The sequence below is a fragment of the Andrographis paniculata genome, unplaced genomic scaffold, assembly GCF_009805555.1.
Source record: "Andrographis paniculata isolate CXL003 unplaced genomic scaffold, ASM980555v1 Contig11END, whole genome shotgun sequence".
Classification (NCBI taxonomy): Eukaryota; Viridiplantae; Streptophyta; class Magnoliopsida; order Lamiales; family Acanthaceae; genus Andrographis; species Andrographis paniculata.
The window spans coordinates 311,517-331,291 of NW_026137391.1; the positions used below are offsets into that span (position 1 = coordinate 311,517).

Below are 19,775 nucleotides of genomic sequence, written 5' to 3' on the forward strand. Positions count from 1 at the left end.
TTCATCCAAATTTAAATAATAATAATAATAATAATAATAATAATAATAATTGTAGTCTACACAAATATTTAACGTTATTTTAAATGCAAACAAAGAATGTAGTGTAGATATGCAATAACAATCATCCCATTTAGGCAAATAAATAAATACCAAATTAAATAAACTCCAACAACACGTATGCTTTTTTCATCAGCTGTAACAAAAATAAATAAATAAAAACATAGAACTCAACCTCAGTTTACATATCCATGGAGATTGGCATAACCTTAAAAGTAGGCAGTATTACACAACACAATGCTCAAATTATTGCACAAATAAATTCACAAAGGCACCAAGTATAGGGCAGGCTATATAGCTAAAACTATATATATATATAGCTCAAACTTCTCCATAAATTCAGTTCAGTTCAGTTCAGCTTTTTTCGATCCCACCCCAACATTTTCAGACACATTCAAGAAAACCGAATCGAGCAAAATGTCATACCTTGACAGCCTTAAACGCCGGGTGAAGCAGCCCGAGCTCGTCGCTCACTTCAAGAGGATTCCCTGTCTCGTTCCTCGTCCTCTTCACTCTCCTGCTCGCAAGCGTCTTGTGCGTAAATCCATACATCTGCAAAATCTGATTATCCCCAAAGTTAAATGCCCGATCCATCTGCTTCAAACATCTCTCCACCGGATAATCCCCAAACTTCCCACAAGGCTTGCAGCCCACAAAGTGAGTCACCAACGGCCATCGATGATCCCCAAGCCCCGGGTGATAATTCTCGATCATCTCCTCGTATCTATCCACCAAAATCCCCCAATACCCGTGCAGATAATAATGGTTCTCTAGATACACCTTCTCCCCCCATTTCTCCCTCTGCGTCGCAAGAATGTACACCATTGCTGACTGATCATCTGCCTCGAACACCGGCCTGTCCTTCAGCTCCCTCGTCAAGAGCTTCCCGGCTTCTTCCCTGACTTTCCCCTTCGGCCCCATTGGCGCCAGTGTGTCGAGAAGATCCAACGACCATTGACAGTTTCTCAACAAGAAGCTCCCTGTGTTCAATCCAATCCAGTTCTTTTGATCATACACCATTTCGTTCCATCCGTGCATCACCAAGTTAATGTCCTTGTACCTCTCCCATGGCAGCTCGAATGCCATGTCTGTAAACATGGCGTCACTGTCCATCCACCATAGATACTCCACCTCCGGATGCGAAATCAGAAGCTTCCTTATCAATGGCAGCTTCGCCCAGAAACCAGCCATTTCAGCATCCAGCAACGCCATGTTGTAGAAGATCTCGATCCCGTGCAGCCTGCAGTAATCGATCTTGTTCTTGATCGATTTCAGGAGGTAATGATCGCCGATCGGATTCTCACATGGTTTAGGCGAAGATCCAGTGACTAACAAAACCCTAGGCTTCTTCTCCGCCACGAAATTGGGGAAATTCGGATGGTTCTTCAGCCACTCGCCTCGCTGCTGATCCCAATCGGAAATCTTCGGCCCGAGACTGTACGGCTGCGACGGATCGCGCTTGAATTCCGGCACTCCATCGTCTTCATCCTTCAGAATCTTCGCGATATCGAATTCTGCGTAACTGTTAGTGTTCACATTCTCCGCAGCTCCACTCGATTTGTGGTGCTCGATTGAGGTCTCTTCCAACACGCGCCGCGTCTCCACGCGCTTCCGAATGTACGAGAAGGTTTCGCGGATCTCATCCAGGTCCTTCTCCGGCGTGCCGAATTTTCCGGCGCCGAGATGCGCGCGCAGGACTAGTACAGTGAGAAGAAGGCAGAGAAGAGTCAGCTTACCTCGCCGGAAGAGGCGCTGGATCTCCCTCAAACGCCGCTGGCCGAGGATCCGATCCAGCATCTCCGTCGCGAATGCTTTCTTCTCCGAAACCCTAACCCCTCCGATTCCGATCGATAATGAGAATCTTAATCCCCAAACACCAGATTCACATCTTCATCCTGCAATTGACCGAGATTTATCCAGGATTTTGAGATTTAACCTTCAATCCAGACTAGGAAGTCGTACCTTCTTCCCCGAAACCCTAACCTCTCCGATTCCGATCGATAATGAGAATCTCAATCCCCAAACACCCGATTCACAGATTTATCCAGCAATCAACGGAGATTTATTCAGGAATTTGAGATTTAACCTCCAACCCAGCGATCAATGGAGAATTATTCAGGATTTTGAGATTTAACCTTCAATCCAGACTAGGGAGTCGTACAACCGAGAATATCTGGTGAAAGTGAAATCGAAAATCGAATCTGGTGGCGTATAGAACGGCGGAGAATTGGTGTCGGTGGAGACTGCAAAATCAAATGCAAAATGGAGGAGACGGTGGGTTGGATCAGACATTAACACAAGAGGATTGATTGATTCTTTTATGTCAAGGTCCGGGCGTTGCAGCGCCGAATTGATCTGAACCGTTCGCTTTATGGTTATGAACGGTTTAGATCTATCTGGTGTCTGGGCCCACGGAGTCGTGACAATTTGTTGTTGATTTTACTATGCGCGTATTAATTGTCGGATGAATTATATGTTAGTTATTATAAGTGAATTACCCGATTTGCCCAAAGGTCGGCCCATTTTGTTCTCAATATTTGGGGACAAAATTGTCCAAAATGTTGTTATAATGTTCGGGCAAAAATTAGAGACGGCCATTATGTCTTATTCAGCGCGTGACAGATGTGACTGAGGTGGCATCTATCCATTTTTATTTTATTTTTGTTTTTAATTAAACTCTATTTTTTAATTATTTCATAATTGAAGTTTTTTAAAGGGTTTGTTCATTCAAGGATTTTAATAAAATTCTATTATTCATTTAATTTTTTTTTAAAAAACATCAAATCAAATATTTATTTTTTATTTTTATATTATATTAAAATTAATTTTACATTCAAAATAACATATCAAACACCTATTTATATCACATCATACAATTATTCAAATTTAAAATTTTTACTATTCAAATCTCAACTTAAAATCCAAATTACCCAAACAAACAAACCCAAAATAAATTACGGGTGTGCTTGTTTTATAAAATTGTTAAAAATAATTTTTTTCATGTCAAATATAAAGAATTAGGTTGAGAATATAAAAATAATAAATATACATAATTTATTAATTTTTTTTTGAAAAATCGTGCATAAAAACCACTATATAAAAAACAAAACCTACATTAATATGTTATTTTATGGAGTAATTTTATTTAACTATTATTTGTAATTGAAAATTCACCGATAAAATTATAGCATTTGTGTCTAGCATCAAAAATTTTTAAAAAAGAAATATTTTATTAAAAATAATAAAAGTAAAATAAATAGTTTGAGGTATTTTTTTAAATTTTGTTGGGGGTGCAAACTCAAGTCTCACATCGGAAGTTTCGAAGAAAATTGATATTTTATAAATCTCAAGTGAGCTAGTACGAGGCTCTTGAAGAATATCCAAAAAAAATAAATATGTGCAAGCTAAGCTCAAAGCGGATAATATCATAGTACTTGTTGGGCGTCCCAATTTAAGAAAAGAAAAGAGAATGTAATTAATTTTTAATCAAAAATAATAATTTAATTTTGATATATTAATAATAGATAAATTTGACTGACAAAATAAAAAATAAAGTCCAAATAAATTTGGAGAGGAAAGAAAAAAAAAAAGTAGTTATTTTATAGTATAATTATTGCTCGGGCACGGATAAGTGGCTTGGATCCAGACCCGATTAGTAGTCCAAGGCCCAGTTTGATTGGCCCGACCCAGATTGGCCCAATATAGTCTATGCCCAGTACTCACGTTTCAAAATTTATGCGCACCAAAATTTTGAAATCCGTTCTCTCGATCAGGCGTTTCAAAATTCCAACGAGATTTCGAAATTTGAACTCACAATTTCAAATCTGATAATTCCGATTTCTCTCGATTGCAGATTTCGGGAAAGCTCTCGGAGAAATGGTAAATCATTGGATTGCATTTGTGGTTGTTTTTCCGTTTGAAGTCATAGATCATGCATTTTCATTTTCGACCTTTGCATTTTGTATCTTCCCTGCGTTTAAATTTTATCATTTGGATGGCGATTTGGTGCTGCTGATGTATGAGAATGTTGGGTAATGGTTGCCCGTGTTTATCGTTATATGGATTTTTAGTTTTTAAAACTTTTCATTTTGCTGGTTTAGGAGATTCAGAGAGATCAATATTGTTGTAGTTGAGAGATATTGAAAAGATTTGTATATTAGCGCTGTTAATGTGCTGAAGATGAGTTTGATTTGCAATAACAATGTAGAATGTCGTTTAACTGCTAATTTGTGCTATCTGTCATTATGCTTATGTATCATTTATGAGTTTCTATAATTAGGACGTGTAAATTTTCTTTGTCCATAATGTTGATAAATTAATCGAAGTATTTTTGTAGCACGAGAGATTCATTGTCTGGTTCTTGTTGAAGCATCTAATCGACATAAATTTACAGTTATGCATTCTTGATGTATCTTCATGTTTTAACTTGCAGGATGGGACTGATAATGCTAAACAGAGCACCGCTGATATGTCTGCATTTGTGAGTTTCTATTTTATGAACTCCACATGTTAAATTAATGTTTCCTTCCATCTTTATTAGCTCGTGGGCATGTGAACTAATGATATTGATTTTAGAATTCCAGCAAGATTCTTGTTGGTTTTAGCATCTTCCCCCTTTCTTTACCTTCGTTTTGCTGTAAAGCGTTGTATATATCATATATGTAAGCTGACTTTATTCTTTCGACTTTTAGGTGCAAAACCTTCTTCAGCAAATGGTAAGTAATGGAAATGAGCCTTACCTTCATTATCTTCATTGAGTTTGGACTCTATGCACCCTCACTTTTGTGTACACTTATTTTCAGCAATCCAGGTTTCAAACAATGTCGGAATCCATCATTTCAAAGAATATCCTTGATTAATGCATCTTGCTTTTAGTTATGGATATATCTTATAGTATATAATATTTTCACAACCATAGAATTGACATATGTTATGAAGCCAACAAAAAATATACATGCTAGTCGCGCTGGTTTCTATTGGTTTTAAATGGTATTGAAATGATGTGCACAAGTTTATTCTATGCCCCAAAATTTTGTAATCAAGATGCACATTATTTGTCATTATTATCTAAAATGGTATTGAAATGATGTGCACAATTTTATTCTAAGCCCCAAAAATTGTAGTCAAGATGCACATTATTTGTCATTATTATCTAAAATGGTATTGAAATGATGTGCACAAGTTTATTCTAAGCCCTAAAAATTTGCTAAAGTTTGTTCCTTGACTTCATTGTACTTGATGAGATGGGAAACCGAATTGATGAATTAGAGCAGAGCATCAACGATCTCAGAACTGAGATGGGTCAAGAATATTCTGCATCTCCTTCAGCTTCTCCATCGACTAGGGAAGAACCCAACTCGGGCAAAGATAATTTATGAAACAAGAGTACCTTACTACTTCCCTGCTTTATCGTTGTCTCATTTGCTCGTGTGTTGTTTCTATCCTTACCAGTCTCACATCTGATTTGCAGTTATAATTATTATCATTCTTGAACAATACTATTTTCAAAAGTCTCAGCCATTTACTATTGTTCGAAAGCGAAATATACTTGGTGTGGTTAGTGCATTTGGATGTATGATCTATTATTGTTTGTTTGTGTTAGAACATGAAATATTCAAGAATTCATTGCATATGATGGTGATATGGTATAAATTTGAATGCTGGAATTTCATGTAGTTTCCATTATGTGCCTTGGAATTGTGTAAGCTCTTTATTTTGGTTAAAGGTGCTATCGAAGGAACGGCCACTTTTACTTGGAAGGATTGTATTATAATAGTATTTCAATAGATTATATAATTATGATATTAATTAGTACGATTCATGATTTATGTTTCATATTTCGTTTCCTTTTCAATCGTTTGTTTACTTTTTTTGGACATGTTTTGTTTGCTTTGCTTTTTTGCTTCAGACTCACTTGGTTTGTTTAGAAAATCTGGTTCGAGGAACTATATGTCGGGCAATTTGGCATAAATTGATACCAATTTCTCATAATTTGATCATTTCAACTCTATTGATTCCCCCTCCTACAAAGACCAAAGAATGTTCTTGGTAGTTATGGCCAATACCGGACATAAGCAGTAATTTCAAATCAAGAGGTATAAGACAAATGCATTCATTTCGATTAGAGTTGTCTTCTATGGTTACAAAGATTAATTATCCTTAATTAGAATGTTAATGTAACAGGCTTTAATTAATATCTAGTTTTAATTCATTATACTAATAAGTTGAAGTAACTACATTCTCAAATTTATTGACATATTTTTTTTAGAAAGACATTTAAAAGATATTGATATTCTATTAATAGTGAGAACAAAGTAATACTTAAATATTTTTTTTATTATTATTTTTAATAATATAAGAATTCGAAGGCACCGGACACATAAATCCATGCGGACCTAACAGGGACTGGTTAAATATGTTTTTGCTCTTGTTATTTATGGTAATAGAGTAAATAATTTGGGACGAAAATATAAGATAAAGAAAATATAAATGTATCAAAATATTTTATTTCAATTTAGGCCTTGTTCTTTTGTAGATTATTTTTGTACTATTAATACAAAATTTTATTTAAAAAAATATTAAATTAAATATCTATTTTATTCAAAATACGGAGTATCATATTTATATCATATAAAAAAATTATTCAAATTTAAAATTTTATTATTAAAAAATTGAAACTTAAAATCCAAATCCATAAACAAAAAAACACCCTTACCTTTTTATTAAATATGGTCTTAAACGTTTCAGATTACATGCTGGTTGATCAGCACAATAGTGAATTTGATTTTTAAATTTGAATTTTTTAATAATAAAAATTTAAATTTGAATAATCATTTGATAGGATATAAATATATATTCATAGAAAGTTTTAGATATAATATTAATCCGTAATATAATATAAAAAATAAAATTTTATTTAATTTGATATTTTAAAAAAAAAAATTAAAAAAAAATATTGTATGAAATCTACAAAATGACATAGGATAGTGCTCTACATTATATTTCAAATAAATGCATGTTAAATGTGTTTGAAGTCAAGAAAGCTGTTTGAAAAATGACATTCAAATATGGCGTTGTTACCTTACCTGTGTTCTCCATTCAATTCAATGTGCTGAGACGAGAGTTTCTACGTGCCCACAAAAAATCAACTGGGATATTTTTTATTTTTTAAATTTTTTAATAAGAGTAAAAAGTCTATTTATAATAAAATATAATAAAATCTAAAATTAATAAAATATGAGAATTTTTTTCTATATAAATTCCAATATAAACATGCCTTGAAATGAAAATATTTATAATTGAAATAAAATATTCTTATACTTTTATACATTCTTTGGGTTGTGAATATTTGTCTATTTGGTTGTAATTTGAAATTAATTTAAAAAAAGATGTTAGATTTTGATTTTTATTTAAATAATATTTTGATATAATATTTTTAAAAAATAAATAATGTATTTTTATTAAAGATCAAATAGCAAATAATTGTGATTTAAAATTAAAATTACCATCAAACACATCCACATAAATTCCTAGTTGTTAAGAAATTTTGTATTTAAATAATATTATATATAATATATATTTTATGAGTTTTTTCTTTTTTAAAAAAAATACAATAAAATAGTATTCCTTCAACTATTTTATCATGAGATAATTTTTGATTAATTTTATTAAAAAATAGAATATATATATAATTATTAACAACATATAATATATATTTTATCCATTCATATAAAACAAAATATTATTTTTATATTACAAATTTTTTTTACTTACTTTAATATAAAAAATGCATTCATTCAAATAACACAAAAGAAACAAATTCCGGTGTGTTTGCTTTGTATTTTTTATGCATGTGGTTTTTTTTTTACATTAAATATGAAAAATATTATCATTAACCTAAAAAATAGTAAAATATTTTATATTAAATTATTAATTTTTTATTTGCGAATATAATATATGTTTATGCTACATTTACATAAGTATTTTTAAAATTTTTAACATGTTTATGTAAAGTAATTTTTTTAAATATATGTATTATTATACTCTATATATAATTTTTTATAATATATCAAATTAAATATTTAATTTTTTATTATTTTTTCAAAATTTAACAATATAAACGGAATCTTATTTTTTTGTTCAACTTTTCTATTATTTTTAATATATTATTCTAGGACTCCGAAGTGTAGTACCATTGGATTCAAAACCGTGTTCACGTCACAAAAGTCTGATGTCATATAATATAATAATACTACCTCTGTCACACATATCGTGTGTGCTATATTGTAAACACAGTATTTTAGAAGGGGTGTAATTAGTAGATAATTAAGAATATATTAGTAAAAATAATTATCTTATAATATAAATAATTATAAATTAAGATTAAGATAACTAATTAGTTTAATTAAAATTAAAAAAATAAAATTAAAAAGTTTAAAATGAGATTAAAGTGTGTAATAATTTTCTAAAAAATGAAAGTGACATAGTACGTGAGACGGACAGAAACGACAACGTGGACATGGTACGTGGAACGAAATGAGTAATATACATTTTGAAAAGCTTGTAATATATTACTACCTCCGTCCTACCTATCGTGTCTGCTACACTGTAGACACGGTATTTTAGGAGGGGTGTAATTAGTAAATAATTAAGAATGTATTACTGAAAATAATTATCTTATAATATAAATAATTATAAATTAAAATTAAGATAACTAATTAGTTTAATTAAAATTTTAAAAAAATAAAATTAAAAAATTTAAAATGAGATTAAATGTGTAATCATTTTCCAAAAAAGAAAAGTGACATAGTATGTGAGACGGATAGAAACGGCAACGTAAATATGGTATGTGGGACGGTGGGAATAATATATATATTTTAATCGGAGAATTCCAATGAAACTTGTGGTCGCCACACGCCATATTTCATCATATCATATGCCCATAATATTGTCACTATAAATATAATATGTGGGTATTGAGTTTGTTTGTTTGTTTTAAATTTAAGGTATTTTTTTTTTTATTTGGCTTTGGAAAAAGTTTGGTATTAAAATAATATATTATGAAATATTTTGTGACAGAAAAAAATATACTTCATTTATCATGCAAATTTGTGCTTATTTGACCGGACACGAATTTTAATAAAAATAAATAATAATTGTTAATTTTTTCTTTTATAGTAAAAAATTGTACAAAAATGAAATAATTGTTTACTTAAAAAGGAAATGAGAATATTTTTCGATGACAACCTAAAAAAGAAAATGAACATAAATTTGAATGACGCATGAAGTATTTTTTTTTCGAAAAATGCATAATTCAAGTAATAAAAAATTGAGATTTGAGTAAAAGAAACACACCCTAACTCAGTACAATTGTGATTTCAAATCAAAATTTTCAAATCAAAATGGTATTATTTATTTCACATTATTTTCAATAAAAATATTTTATTTAAATAATAATTTAAACTAATAATACATTTCAAGTTAATTTTAAATTACAATCAAACAAATAAATAGAAAAAATACGGACAGAGGAAGTATAATTTTGTAAAAAAGTTAGTAAATAGTATTATTGTAAAGATATTGAATTGTAGTTAGTGTTTTAGTTTGATTTTTTTTTTATCGATAATATAAAAAATATTTTTTTATGTTATTCAAATTTATATTTACTTTTTCGTAAGAGATATTATTATTTCATTTTTTAGTAAGAAATATTCAATTTCTTTTGTACTTTTTTTTATTGTTAAAAGAAAAAAAAATTATTATTATTATCCATTTTATAAAATTAATGATCAACCATTTCAGCACAAATTTATATGACGGATAAAATTATATTGTATTGAATATTAATTTCTATAAAAAGGTAATATATATAGTAAAAGTTATGTCAGTAAAAATGAGTTGAACAAAAAAAAAATCGAATTGTTTATGAAAAAAAAGAAAAAGATTTCTTATTTTTTTATTTATTTTTTTATAGCAAACAACTAAATAATGCAAAATCAAACACTTTAATTTATAGTATAGTTGCATTAAAGTAACCTTCAACCTCTTACCCAACTCTCACTATATATATATATACTGCATTTCCCTATTTATCCTTTGCTCAAAATATACATACATATATATATATATACACACATATTTCATTATCATCATCATCTTCTACTAGCTTGTACCAAGATCTACAATGGTGAACTTTTTATCGATCATTTTTGTGTTTTGTTACCTTTGTTTTGCAAAAGCAAATTCATCTTTGAAATTTGGGTTTTACAATAAAAGTTGTCCATACGCCGAGGCTATTGTCAAAGATGTCGTGAATCAAGCTTATGCTCAAGATTCAGGCATTGCTCCTGCCCTCATCCGACTACATTTTCATGATTGTTTTGTTCGGGTAATAATTCTACTTTTTCAGTAACAAGTTTGATCAAAAATTTGTGATTTTGCTTCGGAGAATTGATTCAAAGTTTAAAATATTTTCGAGACATTTCTTTAACTTCATAATTAGTTTGGGATTTAAGCTATTTTCGGAATCCGATAGATAGTTGATTGTGTTTCTTTGGAGGGTTTGAAATTTAAATTTGATTTTGAATGGTAAAAATTTTGAATTATGATATGATATAAATATGTATTAATAATATTACAATTATTTTTTTAGTATAATATAAAAAAAAAAAGAAAAAACGAGTGTGTTTTCTTTAAGCCCCCCAAACCCAAATTTTATACTACTATTTTGACTTTGTTTTTCTGAAATACATATATATATATATATTTTGCTGTTACAGGTATTTCATTCTACATTATTTTAATATTAAATTTAAATTAGAATTTTTTAAAACCTATAAAACACACACATATTAAATTTACATTGTTTTAATTTGATATTTTTTAAAAATTTATATAGTGAATAGTATCGGAAAAATCCTTCCGAAAAAACACAAATGATTTTATAATAACATCGAAATTGAGGTATTTTCCATAGTGTTTGCCATTTTTGGTTCAAATGATGTATACATGAATTTATATATATATATATATATGTATATATAGGGCTGCGATGGTTCGATACTCTTGGACTCGACGGCGGCCGGAAAAGCCGAAAAGGACAGTCCGATGAACAAAGGCGTACAAGGTTTCGAAATAATCGACAAAGCCAAAACCCTAATCGAATCCAAATGTCCGGCGACAGTTTCCTGCGCTGACATCGTCGCCTTCGCCGCCAGAGACAGTGTCTTCTTCTCCGGCGGCCTTCACTACTCCGTCCACGGCGGCCGCCGCGACGGCCGAATTTCCCGGATCGGCGACCCCGCCGCCGGCAATCTGCCGAGCGAATCCTTCCATCTCCGGCAACTGAAGCTCAATTTCGCAAAAAAGGGGCTTTCGACGGCTGAGATGGTGGCGCTCTCCGGCGCCCATTCCATCGGCGATTCTCACTGCTCTTCCTTCAACAAACGTCTCTATTCGTTCAACAAGACGTACGGTCAGGATCCGACGATGGATGCAGATTACGCGGAGTATCTGAAGCGGCGGTGTCCGGCGGCTGGCGGCGGCGGCGATCCGGTGGTGGCGATGGATCCGACGACGCCGGCGAGGCTGGACGAGAATTATTACAAGAATTTGATGAAGAAGAAAGGGCTTTTGGAATCGGATCAGACTTTGTGGGACAGTGGTGAAACGAAGGAGATGGTGAAGAGGAATGGCGATTATCCAGAGATTTGGGCTGAGAAATTTGCGAGGGCTATGATGAAGATGGGATCGATTCAGATTCTGAGTGGAAAGAGGGGAGAAATTAGGAAGAACTGTAGGGTTGTGAATTATTGATGAAGAAGAAGAACAAATTTGGTAATTTAATTATTTTGTTCAAGATTTGGACTTTTGATTTTGGTTTCATTTGGGTGTTTAAACTTTGAGTGTGATTGTTTGATACTTTTTTTTTTTTTTTTTTTAGTTTGAGTTAATTTTTATGTAAAATATATGTGAAAGTGTGACTGTAATATAAATAAAGAATGAAGTATATATATGTGTTATTAGGGTTTATAATTATATGGTCGTAATTGAGATTAATCTCATACAACACAATGTAACTAATATATGAGATTTGATGGTATATATTACAATATTTCATATAATACTTATTACTATTGATCTTACCATAATATACTACGGATCTAATACTCTTTTCATCCGTTATTTATAAAAAATTAGTTAATAATTAAAAAATAAATAAAAAATGTAATAAAATTAGTGTTGAATGAAAGATGATAATTAAATATAAATTTTTTAATTAATAACTAATTAAAAAGTATATTAGTAAAAATTATTATGATTTAATAAAAATAATTATATATTAAGATTAAGATAACTATATAATATAATTAAGATTAAAAAAATATAAAATTTAAAATATGATTAAAGTGTATAATCAATTTTCAAAAAGAAAAAAAGAACAAATTATGTGGGACGGACGAAAATAGAAAATAGAGAGAAATTATGTGGGACGGAGAAATTAATAATTAAAGTAAATGCACATTACTCATTTGATCAATTAATCAAAGGTATTATAAGGTTTGCTTGGTATAAAAAATTAATATAATAGAGAAATGGAAATATTTGTTTTGTTTATTGAGTTGGAGAAGTTAAATTTGAGAAATATAATATATTAATTGTATACACAAAACATCTTACATGCTTATTTAAAAATATTTACTCTCTCCGTCTGAAACCTATGATCTCAGGCAACAAGTTCAACCCATACGTTATCAAATCTTTACTGGACTAATATCTTTTAAATTTTAATTATATTTATTATGTACTATTGCTTATTAGAACTAATCAATTGCTGACCATACCTTTTTATGATTATTATTATTATTAGATTTCATCAATAAATAAATAAAGAGTTCAATATGGAATTGATTTCCTTGCTTGGTGGCCTTTGGAAGTCCATGGAGCCATGGAATAGTGTTTTCATGTCAAGCCCTTATACATATTATATCTATTCTATATATATATATATATATATATTTTGTAAACACACCCTTTGGTTTGCATTTGATTTTTTTATTTTTAAACACACCCTTTGGTTTGCATTGATTTTTTTTATAAAAAAAATAATATATATTCATGTAATATATTATTAAGAAAATACATTTTTATTAAAAATTTTACCAATGAAATAGTATTATTTTATTTTGAAGTCGGTTATCCTGCAAACTAGGTCCGACAGACGAGTCAGACCTGAGGTCTCCATGACCTCACGATCATACGTCCAACCCCACACCATCATGTCATCTCTTACGGGACTTATCTCCTCTATATTTGTTCATAAGTTTCATGGTTAATGCTATATACATATTATAAAAATATACTCCCTCCGTCCTACATACCATGTCCACGTTGCCGTTTATGTCCGTCCCACATACCATGTCACTTTCTTTTTTTGAAAATGATTATACACTTTAATCTCATTTTAAACTTTTTAATTTTATTTTTTTAAAATTTTAATTAAACTAATTAGTTATTTTAATTTTAATTTATAATTATTTATATTATAGGATAATTATTTTCACTAATACATTCTTAATTATCTATTAATTACTCACATTCTAAAATACCATGTCTACAGTGTAGCATACACAGTATGTGAAACGAAGGGAGTAATATATATAACATATTTTATTTACAAAAAGTTAATATTTAATATACAATATTGTTTTTGTATTATTAATACGATTATATGTATCTAACATAAATATATATATACTCTTTCCGTCCGCCTCGAACAATTACAATTTTTATTTTGCATCATTATACTTAACATTAAAAATATCTTTATATTTGTATAATTTTTTGTACAAATATTATTATATTACTATTATAAAACACTAATAGAAGTATTTTTGTCATTTTCTTTTTATTTGTACTATGCTTTAATATAATAATTAATATTAAAAAATCAATACACAAAAAGTAAATATAATCCTTAAAGTCGAACGAAGATAGTATATATTTAAAAATATACAAAGTGAACGCATTTCAACTTCATGCATAGTATAATAACTTCAAACCCGTACATTTATAGATATATATATATATATACTATATCCGTCCAAGATGAGATATTCATATTTTTCATTTTTGTCCCGTCCCTAAATAAAATATCTATTTTTTTTAATAATTGTACTAACTGTGTAATATTATAAATACTTGTACAATATAGAATATACTTATTAGACAGTTGTCATTATCTTTCTATTATATAATACTAATAGAAATATTTTGATTTTTTTTTTTTTTTTTTTTTTTTATCAATTTGCATTATATACAAGTATAATAAATATATTAAAAAATTTGTGTAAAAAATTAATAAATATGTTGTTTCGAGACTAGAAGAGTATATTATTTCAATTTCAAAACTTCTTAGAACAACATGGATCAAGTGTTAAGACTTTTTAAATTCAAGATCCATGTTGATGCTTAAAAGACAATTTATATACTTATAATAATCATATTATTTAATTATGTAAATTAGAATTGTTAAATTGCAATTGCCATCAAATAACTTAAAAAAATAAAAAAAAGTTAAAATAATAATAATAATAATAATATATACTAATGATATTACGATCTGACCTTAAAATCATTTTTAAGCAATATCGTAATATTACAATAAGCAATATCGTAATATATTATGATAAACAATATAATTTTTTAATCATTTTTAAGCAATATTGTAATATATATATATATATATATTACCTTAAGTAGAAAAACAATTATATATTTGTAAAAACTACCATTATTATAAAATCATAAATATATTACAAATTTAAAAATTATAAAGAAAATTATTTATTTTTATAACTTTATTTTAATTTTATATTTTAATATTCTTAGTGTAAAAACCTTTTAAATATTTAAAAAATTATATTAATATTAAAATAAATATATTTTATTAACATATACTCCCTCGGTTCATTTTTCTACCATTAACAATCTATTAATTTTTATATTTTGATTCCTTCCATAATAAATACTATTCAAATTTATAATATATCATTACATTTATATTACTTTTACTTTTATTTCTACTATGTCTTAATTTAATACAAATATTTCTAAAATTTTGTATAAAAAATAATTGGATAAATAGATAAGAGACGGAGGGGTATAAAATCTAGTTACAAACTAAATAAAATTTTATTTAAAAATCATTATTTTTTTAGTAAAAAAATTAATTAGATATAACATTTTTAATAAATACATTATATTAAATAAAAATAATTATAAAAATAACTTATCACTCGATATAGAAAAACTTGATATGAATAATTCTAATTGAAATGAAACAAAGTCTAATTTTTTAATTTAGAGTTTGTTATTCAATTTTTTTTTTCTTTTTCTTACCATACATTTCTAATATATATATTCTATTTTCTAATAAAATCAATATTTAACATAAAATATTAAAACAAAATTCTTTAAATCCTAAATCCTAAATAAAATATTTATATACCATATCAAAATAAAATTTCAAATCAAATCATTAATCCAATAAAATAATAATAACAATAAAGAAAATTAAATGGAAAAGAGTGGAGAATGTTTGGCATCTAGAAAAGTAAAGAAACTTTTTTTTAGGGGTTTAATTTCAGTCTAAATTCAAATCAAACAAAAAAACAAGAAATTCCACCATCATCGTCATCTTCCTGCGCCCACAGAAAAGAAAAAAGAGACTCAATTCTCGACGAAGTCGCCGCCATGGGTGAATCTTAAAACCGCTTTGACCTCCTCACCACCATAGACGTCACTCCCACCAAATTCCCCTATTATTAGCAAAATCCTCCAATTTATCAATCCCCGTCTCTCTTCTCTCTTGAAAAGGTTTTTACCCAATTTTATACTGCTGTCTTTACATTGTTGGCATGCACTTGTCTTATACACTATGCTGTTGTTACCCATGGAGTTTTCAGCTCTATTAATTTCATAATCTCTGCAAGTATGTGTTGTTGTTAACCTTCGAAACGATTTGGGGAATTTTTCGCAGAGTAGGTAGGTTCTATGCAACAATGGGATTTTGATTGATTCGTCCTTGTTCCCTAATTTCCCTTCATCATTTTGTCTCCATTTACTTCTGAATTGCTGAAATATGGAATTGATTCGATTGTTTTTTTTTTTTACTGCTCTGAGTTACTCTGGTTCAAATATTAGGGTTCTTAGCCATTTACTGAACCAGAATTTTACCTGAATTTGTGAAATCTGATGCCATTTTAATCTGATTCGAAGTTTTGAATCATATTTACTTTGGTAATTGATGATTTGCTCTGAATTTCAATTGATTTATGGTAACTTACTGTGCTCTTGAATGTAATTTCACTTTCTTACATTTTCTATACTTACTGATGTTACCTTTTCCTCTGTTCTTAATTTTGTTTGTTTGATATAATCATAGTGTTTTTAGCTTTTAGGTGTTTGGGTGTTATGTATGGGAAAGTGAATACAATATTCGTTCGTTTTACGTTGAATTGTTGACTTTTTGTTAGCGGACAATATATATATATATATATAGTGCGAGTATATATATATATTGTATTTTTTATAATATTGATCGGGAATTATGTAGGTTTTTGTAAATTGGGTGAAGAGACTTTAGAAATTGTTATGATGATGAGTAGGGAAGCCTTGGATGGTTCTGAAGGAGAGATCAAGGTTAGTTTCGGCTATCGTTGCAGCTTCGAAAACGACGATTCGACGGATCGATCATCGAATAATGTCGACATTCCTTCTGTCGGGAAGCTCCGACGAGCCAGCAGTTCCTTCTCTTGCCTATCTGGTGCGGCATTAAGTGCCAACGCCACGTTGGCAAACACGAACATTTGTAATGGCTTGTTCGTTTCGGAAATTCTGCCGTCTCTCGACTCGCCGAATTCGTTCCGGCGAATTTCATCTTCTCCAAAGCTGGAATTTTTGTCGTCTTCTCTTCAGAGCAGCATGTCTACTTTGAGTTTCAGCCCGTCGTCGCCGAGCGAAATGCTCGATCGTGATTCGATTTCGCTGAAGTCGATGAGCGCACCTTCGGGAAGCGAGAGCCTTCTAGAAGTACAAATCGCCGGCGGTGCCGCGGGGGAAGACAGAGTTCAAGCTGTTTGTTCTGAAGAAAATGGTTGGCTTTTCTGCGCTATTTACGACGGTTTCAACGGAAGGGATGCGGCAGATTTTCTCGCCGGAATTTTGTACGAAAAAGTCGCGTGTCGTCTTAACTTATTGGACTGGGAAATCGATCAGGCGTCATCGGTTAAAGCGTTGGATTATACGAATATGTTGAGCATCGGAAAGAATACTATCGACGAAAATGAAAAAGGTGATGGTTTTTTTAAGCAGAGCATTCTCAACAGCCTTCAGCAGGCCCTCAACGAAGCCGAATCCGAATTTCTTTACATGGTCGAGCAGGAAATGGACGACCGTCCTGATTTGGTATCGATTGGATCTTGTGTTTTGCTCGTTCTGCTCCATGGAAAAAATTTGTATTTGCTCTGCGTCGGCGACAGTCGAGCTGTGTTAGCGACGTATGGGAAGGGATTTAATGGAAACAACGCCTCCGGGGTTCGAGCCGTGCAGCTTACCGATATCCATACCGTCGACGATGAAGTCGAAAGAACTCGACTTTTAAACAATCATCCCGACGACCCGTCTACGATTGTCGCCGGAAAAGTGAAAGGGAAGCTAAAAGTGACGAGGGCTTTCGGAGTCGGTTACTTGAAAAAGGTTCGACAGTTTCATGTTTTTTCTCGATTTTATACTTTCTGATTTGCATTATTTATGACTGATTCGATTGTATACTTCTGCAGAAAGAAATGAATGATGCATTGATGGGTATTCTTCGAGTTCGAAATCTCGTAAGTCCTCCGTACGTGTCGTTGGAACCTTCGCTAAGTGTTCACGAGGTTTCGAGCTCTGACCACTTTGTTGTACTTGCAAGCGACGGCTTATTCGACTTTTTCACGAATGATGAAGTTGTGAAATTCGTCCATTCGTATATTTTGAAATACCCGTGTGGTGATCCGGCGAAATTTCTGGTCCAACAGCTCGTCGCAAGAGCAGCTACTTCGGCAGGTACTATTTGCCTCATTGCCCTTTATTCCATTATTTATACCGATTTTCGCTCTTGAATTTTATCTATGTTCATCGGGACTATTCGTTAGTTTTATTTTTCTCGTCTTGAAGCAATCTTTGTCGCTCATGTTATCGAGTATGGATTTGCCGCAGAACTTTGGTTTAAATATTATTTTGATGTGATGTTTTATGAGAAAAGTAATCCATTTTTATTGGGAATCATGCGAGCTGAATAGTGGTGATTTTGATTTCAATTAAAAATCAAACACAAAGCTTCGCAAGAATCGAAAACTTTGCCAAATTTTTATAAACTTGTTAAGAATATACGCAAATTCCTCATACTTTATCACCCGTGTCGTATTTTCAGGTTTTAGTAAGGAAGAGTTGATGAGTGTCCCGGCTGGAAGAAGGCGGAAATACCATGACGACATTACGGTTATCGTAATTGTTTTGGGCACGAACAAGCGCACCACAAAGGCGTCGACATGTCTATCAAACTAAAAAGCTGAGTCAAACGCAACACTATCTTGAATTTGCGCAACTTTTATTTTACTTTCTTATTTTTGTTCGATTCTTAAAGTTCGCGATTGTCTTGGATCATACATGTATATCTTATTCGGAGTTTCATCTCGTTACCTATTGTCCGTAATGCTTTCATTGTGTCGAACAAACAAACTTTGATTGTTTTATCGGATTCGGTCAAGAGTCTTGTCGGCGAAGCTGATTGAATTCGTGGAATCGGATAAAAGCGATTTCGGGGAATACTATTTTATCGGGAATCTTTTTGAGGTCGAAAAACAAGTGGTTTGGCTTAGTAAAGTTGTAAGGTATGCTTTTTGATATTATGCTTTAGATTCTCTTTTGGTGGTGCATATCTTTGATGCTTCTTGTCCGAAATAATGTTCGATAGAGGTAAGCGAGGAGTAGCGTTTTTTGGGTTTAAGTTTATGTGTTGCGTATTTTATTCAATGTCTTCGCGCCAAAGCTTTTATTCTTTGAAAAGACGTCATTTGCACATTTTTGTTTTCCTCGTCCTCGCCCTCACCCTCGCCCGGCTTGTATGTCACTTTTCTTACGTCTCTATATTATGTTTTCGGGTTTGTTAAGAGAACTTGCCGAGTTAGGACATGAAACCTCGTAACAAGTTCGAATTATTACCATAGCCTATATGTGTTTGTTCTCTCGTTATTTATTGGTGGTGGTTACGATGCTATAGCTCTAAGAATTACTATATGACATGAAGTATAAATTGACAAATTTATAGTGTATATATTTATTAATAATTCATATAATATGTGTCATGATTATCTCAAAGTAGCTTACATTTTATTGAATCTTGGTCCTATCACAGTACTTAACAATTCACAAAACATTAATTCAATTTTAAAAAATACTATTATGTATTGATTAGCTAACTCAACAACATTCTAACTTCTAGCTAAATCTTCTTAGTATGAAAGAATCTTATATTGTCCTAAGAAACGAAATCTTGAATGATAGATAGCACAAATGAATTTGTCCGAATTCTATAAATATACCATTATTCTAAAACTTTGTTTATTTATGTATTTCACTACTCATCAACTTGTATATACATACTTATTTTTTACTAT

The 19,775-nt window shown here is 30.6% G+C and overlaps 4 protein-coding genes across 4 annotated transcripts; 3 read left to right on the plus strand and 1 right to left on the minus strand.

Annotated features, from left to right (window-relative positions):
• Nucleotides 1-159: 159 nt before the first annotated feature.
• On the minus strand, nt 160-2,350 carry LOC127247873 (xyloglucan 6-xylosyltransferase 2-like). The gene is made up of 2 exons (XM_051269939.1): nt 2,020-2,350; nt 160-1,952 (listed from the first exon to the last, which is right to left on the minus strand). Exon 2 carries the CDS (start codon nt 1,852-1,854, stop codon nt 478-480), a length of 1,377 nt encoding a protein of 458 aa, XP_051125896.1. The 5' UTR covers nt 1,855-1,952; nt 2,020-2,350; the 3' UTR covers nt 160-477.
• Nucleotides 2,351-3,802: 1,452 nt separating this feature from the next.
• LOC127250197 (heat shock factor-binding protein-like) lies at nt 3,803-5,742 on the plus strand. The gene is made up of 5 exons (XM_051273359.1): nt 3,803-3,936; nt 4,490-4,537; nt 4,749-4,772; nt 4,860-4,902; nt 5,293-5,742. The coding sequence occupies exons 1-5, from the start codon at nt 3,934-3,936 to the stop codon at nt 5,433-5,435; spliced, it is 261 nt and encodes an 86-aa protein (XP_051129316.1). The 5' UTR covers nt 3,803-3,933; the 3' UTR covers nt 5,436-5,742.
• A 4,498-nt stretch (nt 5,743-10,240) lies between these two features.
• Nucleotides 10,241-12,098, plus strand: LOC127247971 (peroxidase 5-like). Its single transcript, XM_051270086.1, has 2 exons — nt 10,241-10,444; nt 11,101-12,098. Exons 1-2 carry the CDS (start codon nt 10,241-10,243, stop codon nt 11,869-11,871), a joined length of 975 nt encoding a protein of 324 aa, XP_051126043.1. The 3' UTR covers nt 11,872-12,098.
• Nucleotides 12,099-15,728: 3,630 nt separating this feature from the next.
• On the plus strand, nt 15,729-19,036 carry LOC127249893 (probable protein phosphatase 2C 40). Its single transcript, XM_051272951.1, has 4 exons — nt 15,729-16,101; nt 16,673-17,814; nt 17,898-18,162; nt 18,530-19,036. Exons 2-4 carry the CDS (start codon nt 16,711-16,713, stop codon nt 18,661-18,663), a joined length of 1,503 nt encoding a protein of 500 aa, XP_051128908.1. The 5' UTR covers nt 15,729-16,101; nt 16,673-16,710; the 3' UTR covers nt 18,664-19,036.
• Nucleotides 19,037-19,775: the final 739 nt, after the last annotated feature.

Coding starts and splice junctions, on each gene's coding strand:
- LOC127250197 (XM_051273359.1), top strand. Junction 4,538..4,748: donor CCGCTGATATGTCTGCATTT/GTGAGTTTCTAT, acceptor TTCGACTTTTAG/GTGCAAAACCTTCTTCAGCA. Junction 4,773..4,859: donor AAAACCTTCTTCAGCAAATG/GTAAGTAATGGA, acceptor ACTTATTTTCAG/CAATCCAGGTTTCAAACAAT.
- LOC127247971 (XM_051270086.1), top strand. CDS start 10,241: ATGGTGAACTTTTTATCGATCATTTTTGTGTTTTGTTACCTTTGTTTT. Junction 10,445..11,100: donor TTCATGATTGTTTTGTTCGG/GTAATAATTCTA, acceptor ATGTATATATAG/GGCTGCGATGGTTCGATACT.
- LOC127247873 (XM_051269939.1), bottom strand. CDS start 1,854: ATGCTGGATCGGATCCTCGGCCAGCGGCGTTTGAGGGAGATCCAGCGC.
- LOC127249893 (XM_051272951.1), top strand. CDS start 16,711: ATGATGATGAGTAGGGAAGCCTTGGATGGTTCTGAAGGAGAGATCAAG. Junction 17,815..17,897: donor GAGTCGGTTACTTGAAAAAG/GTTCGACAGTTT, acceptor ATACTTCTGCAG/AAAGAAATGAATGATGCATT. Junction 18,163..18,529: donor AAGAGCAGCTACTTCGGCAG/GTACTATTTGCC, acceptor TCGTATTTTCAG/GTTTTAGTAAGGAAGAGTTG.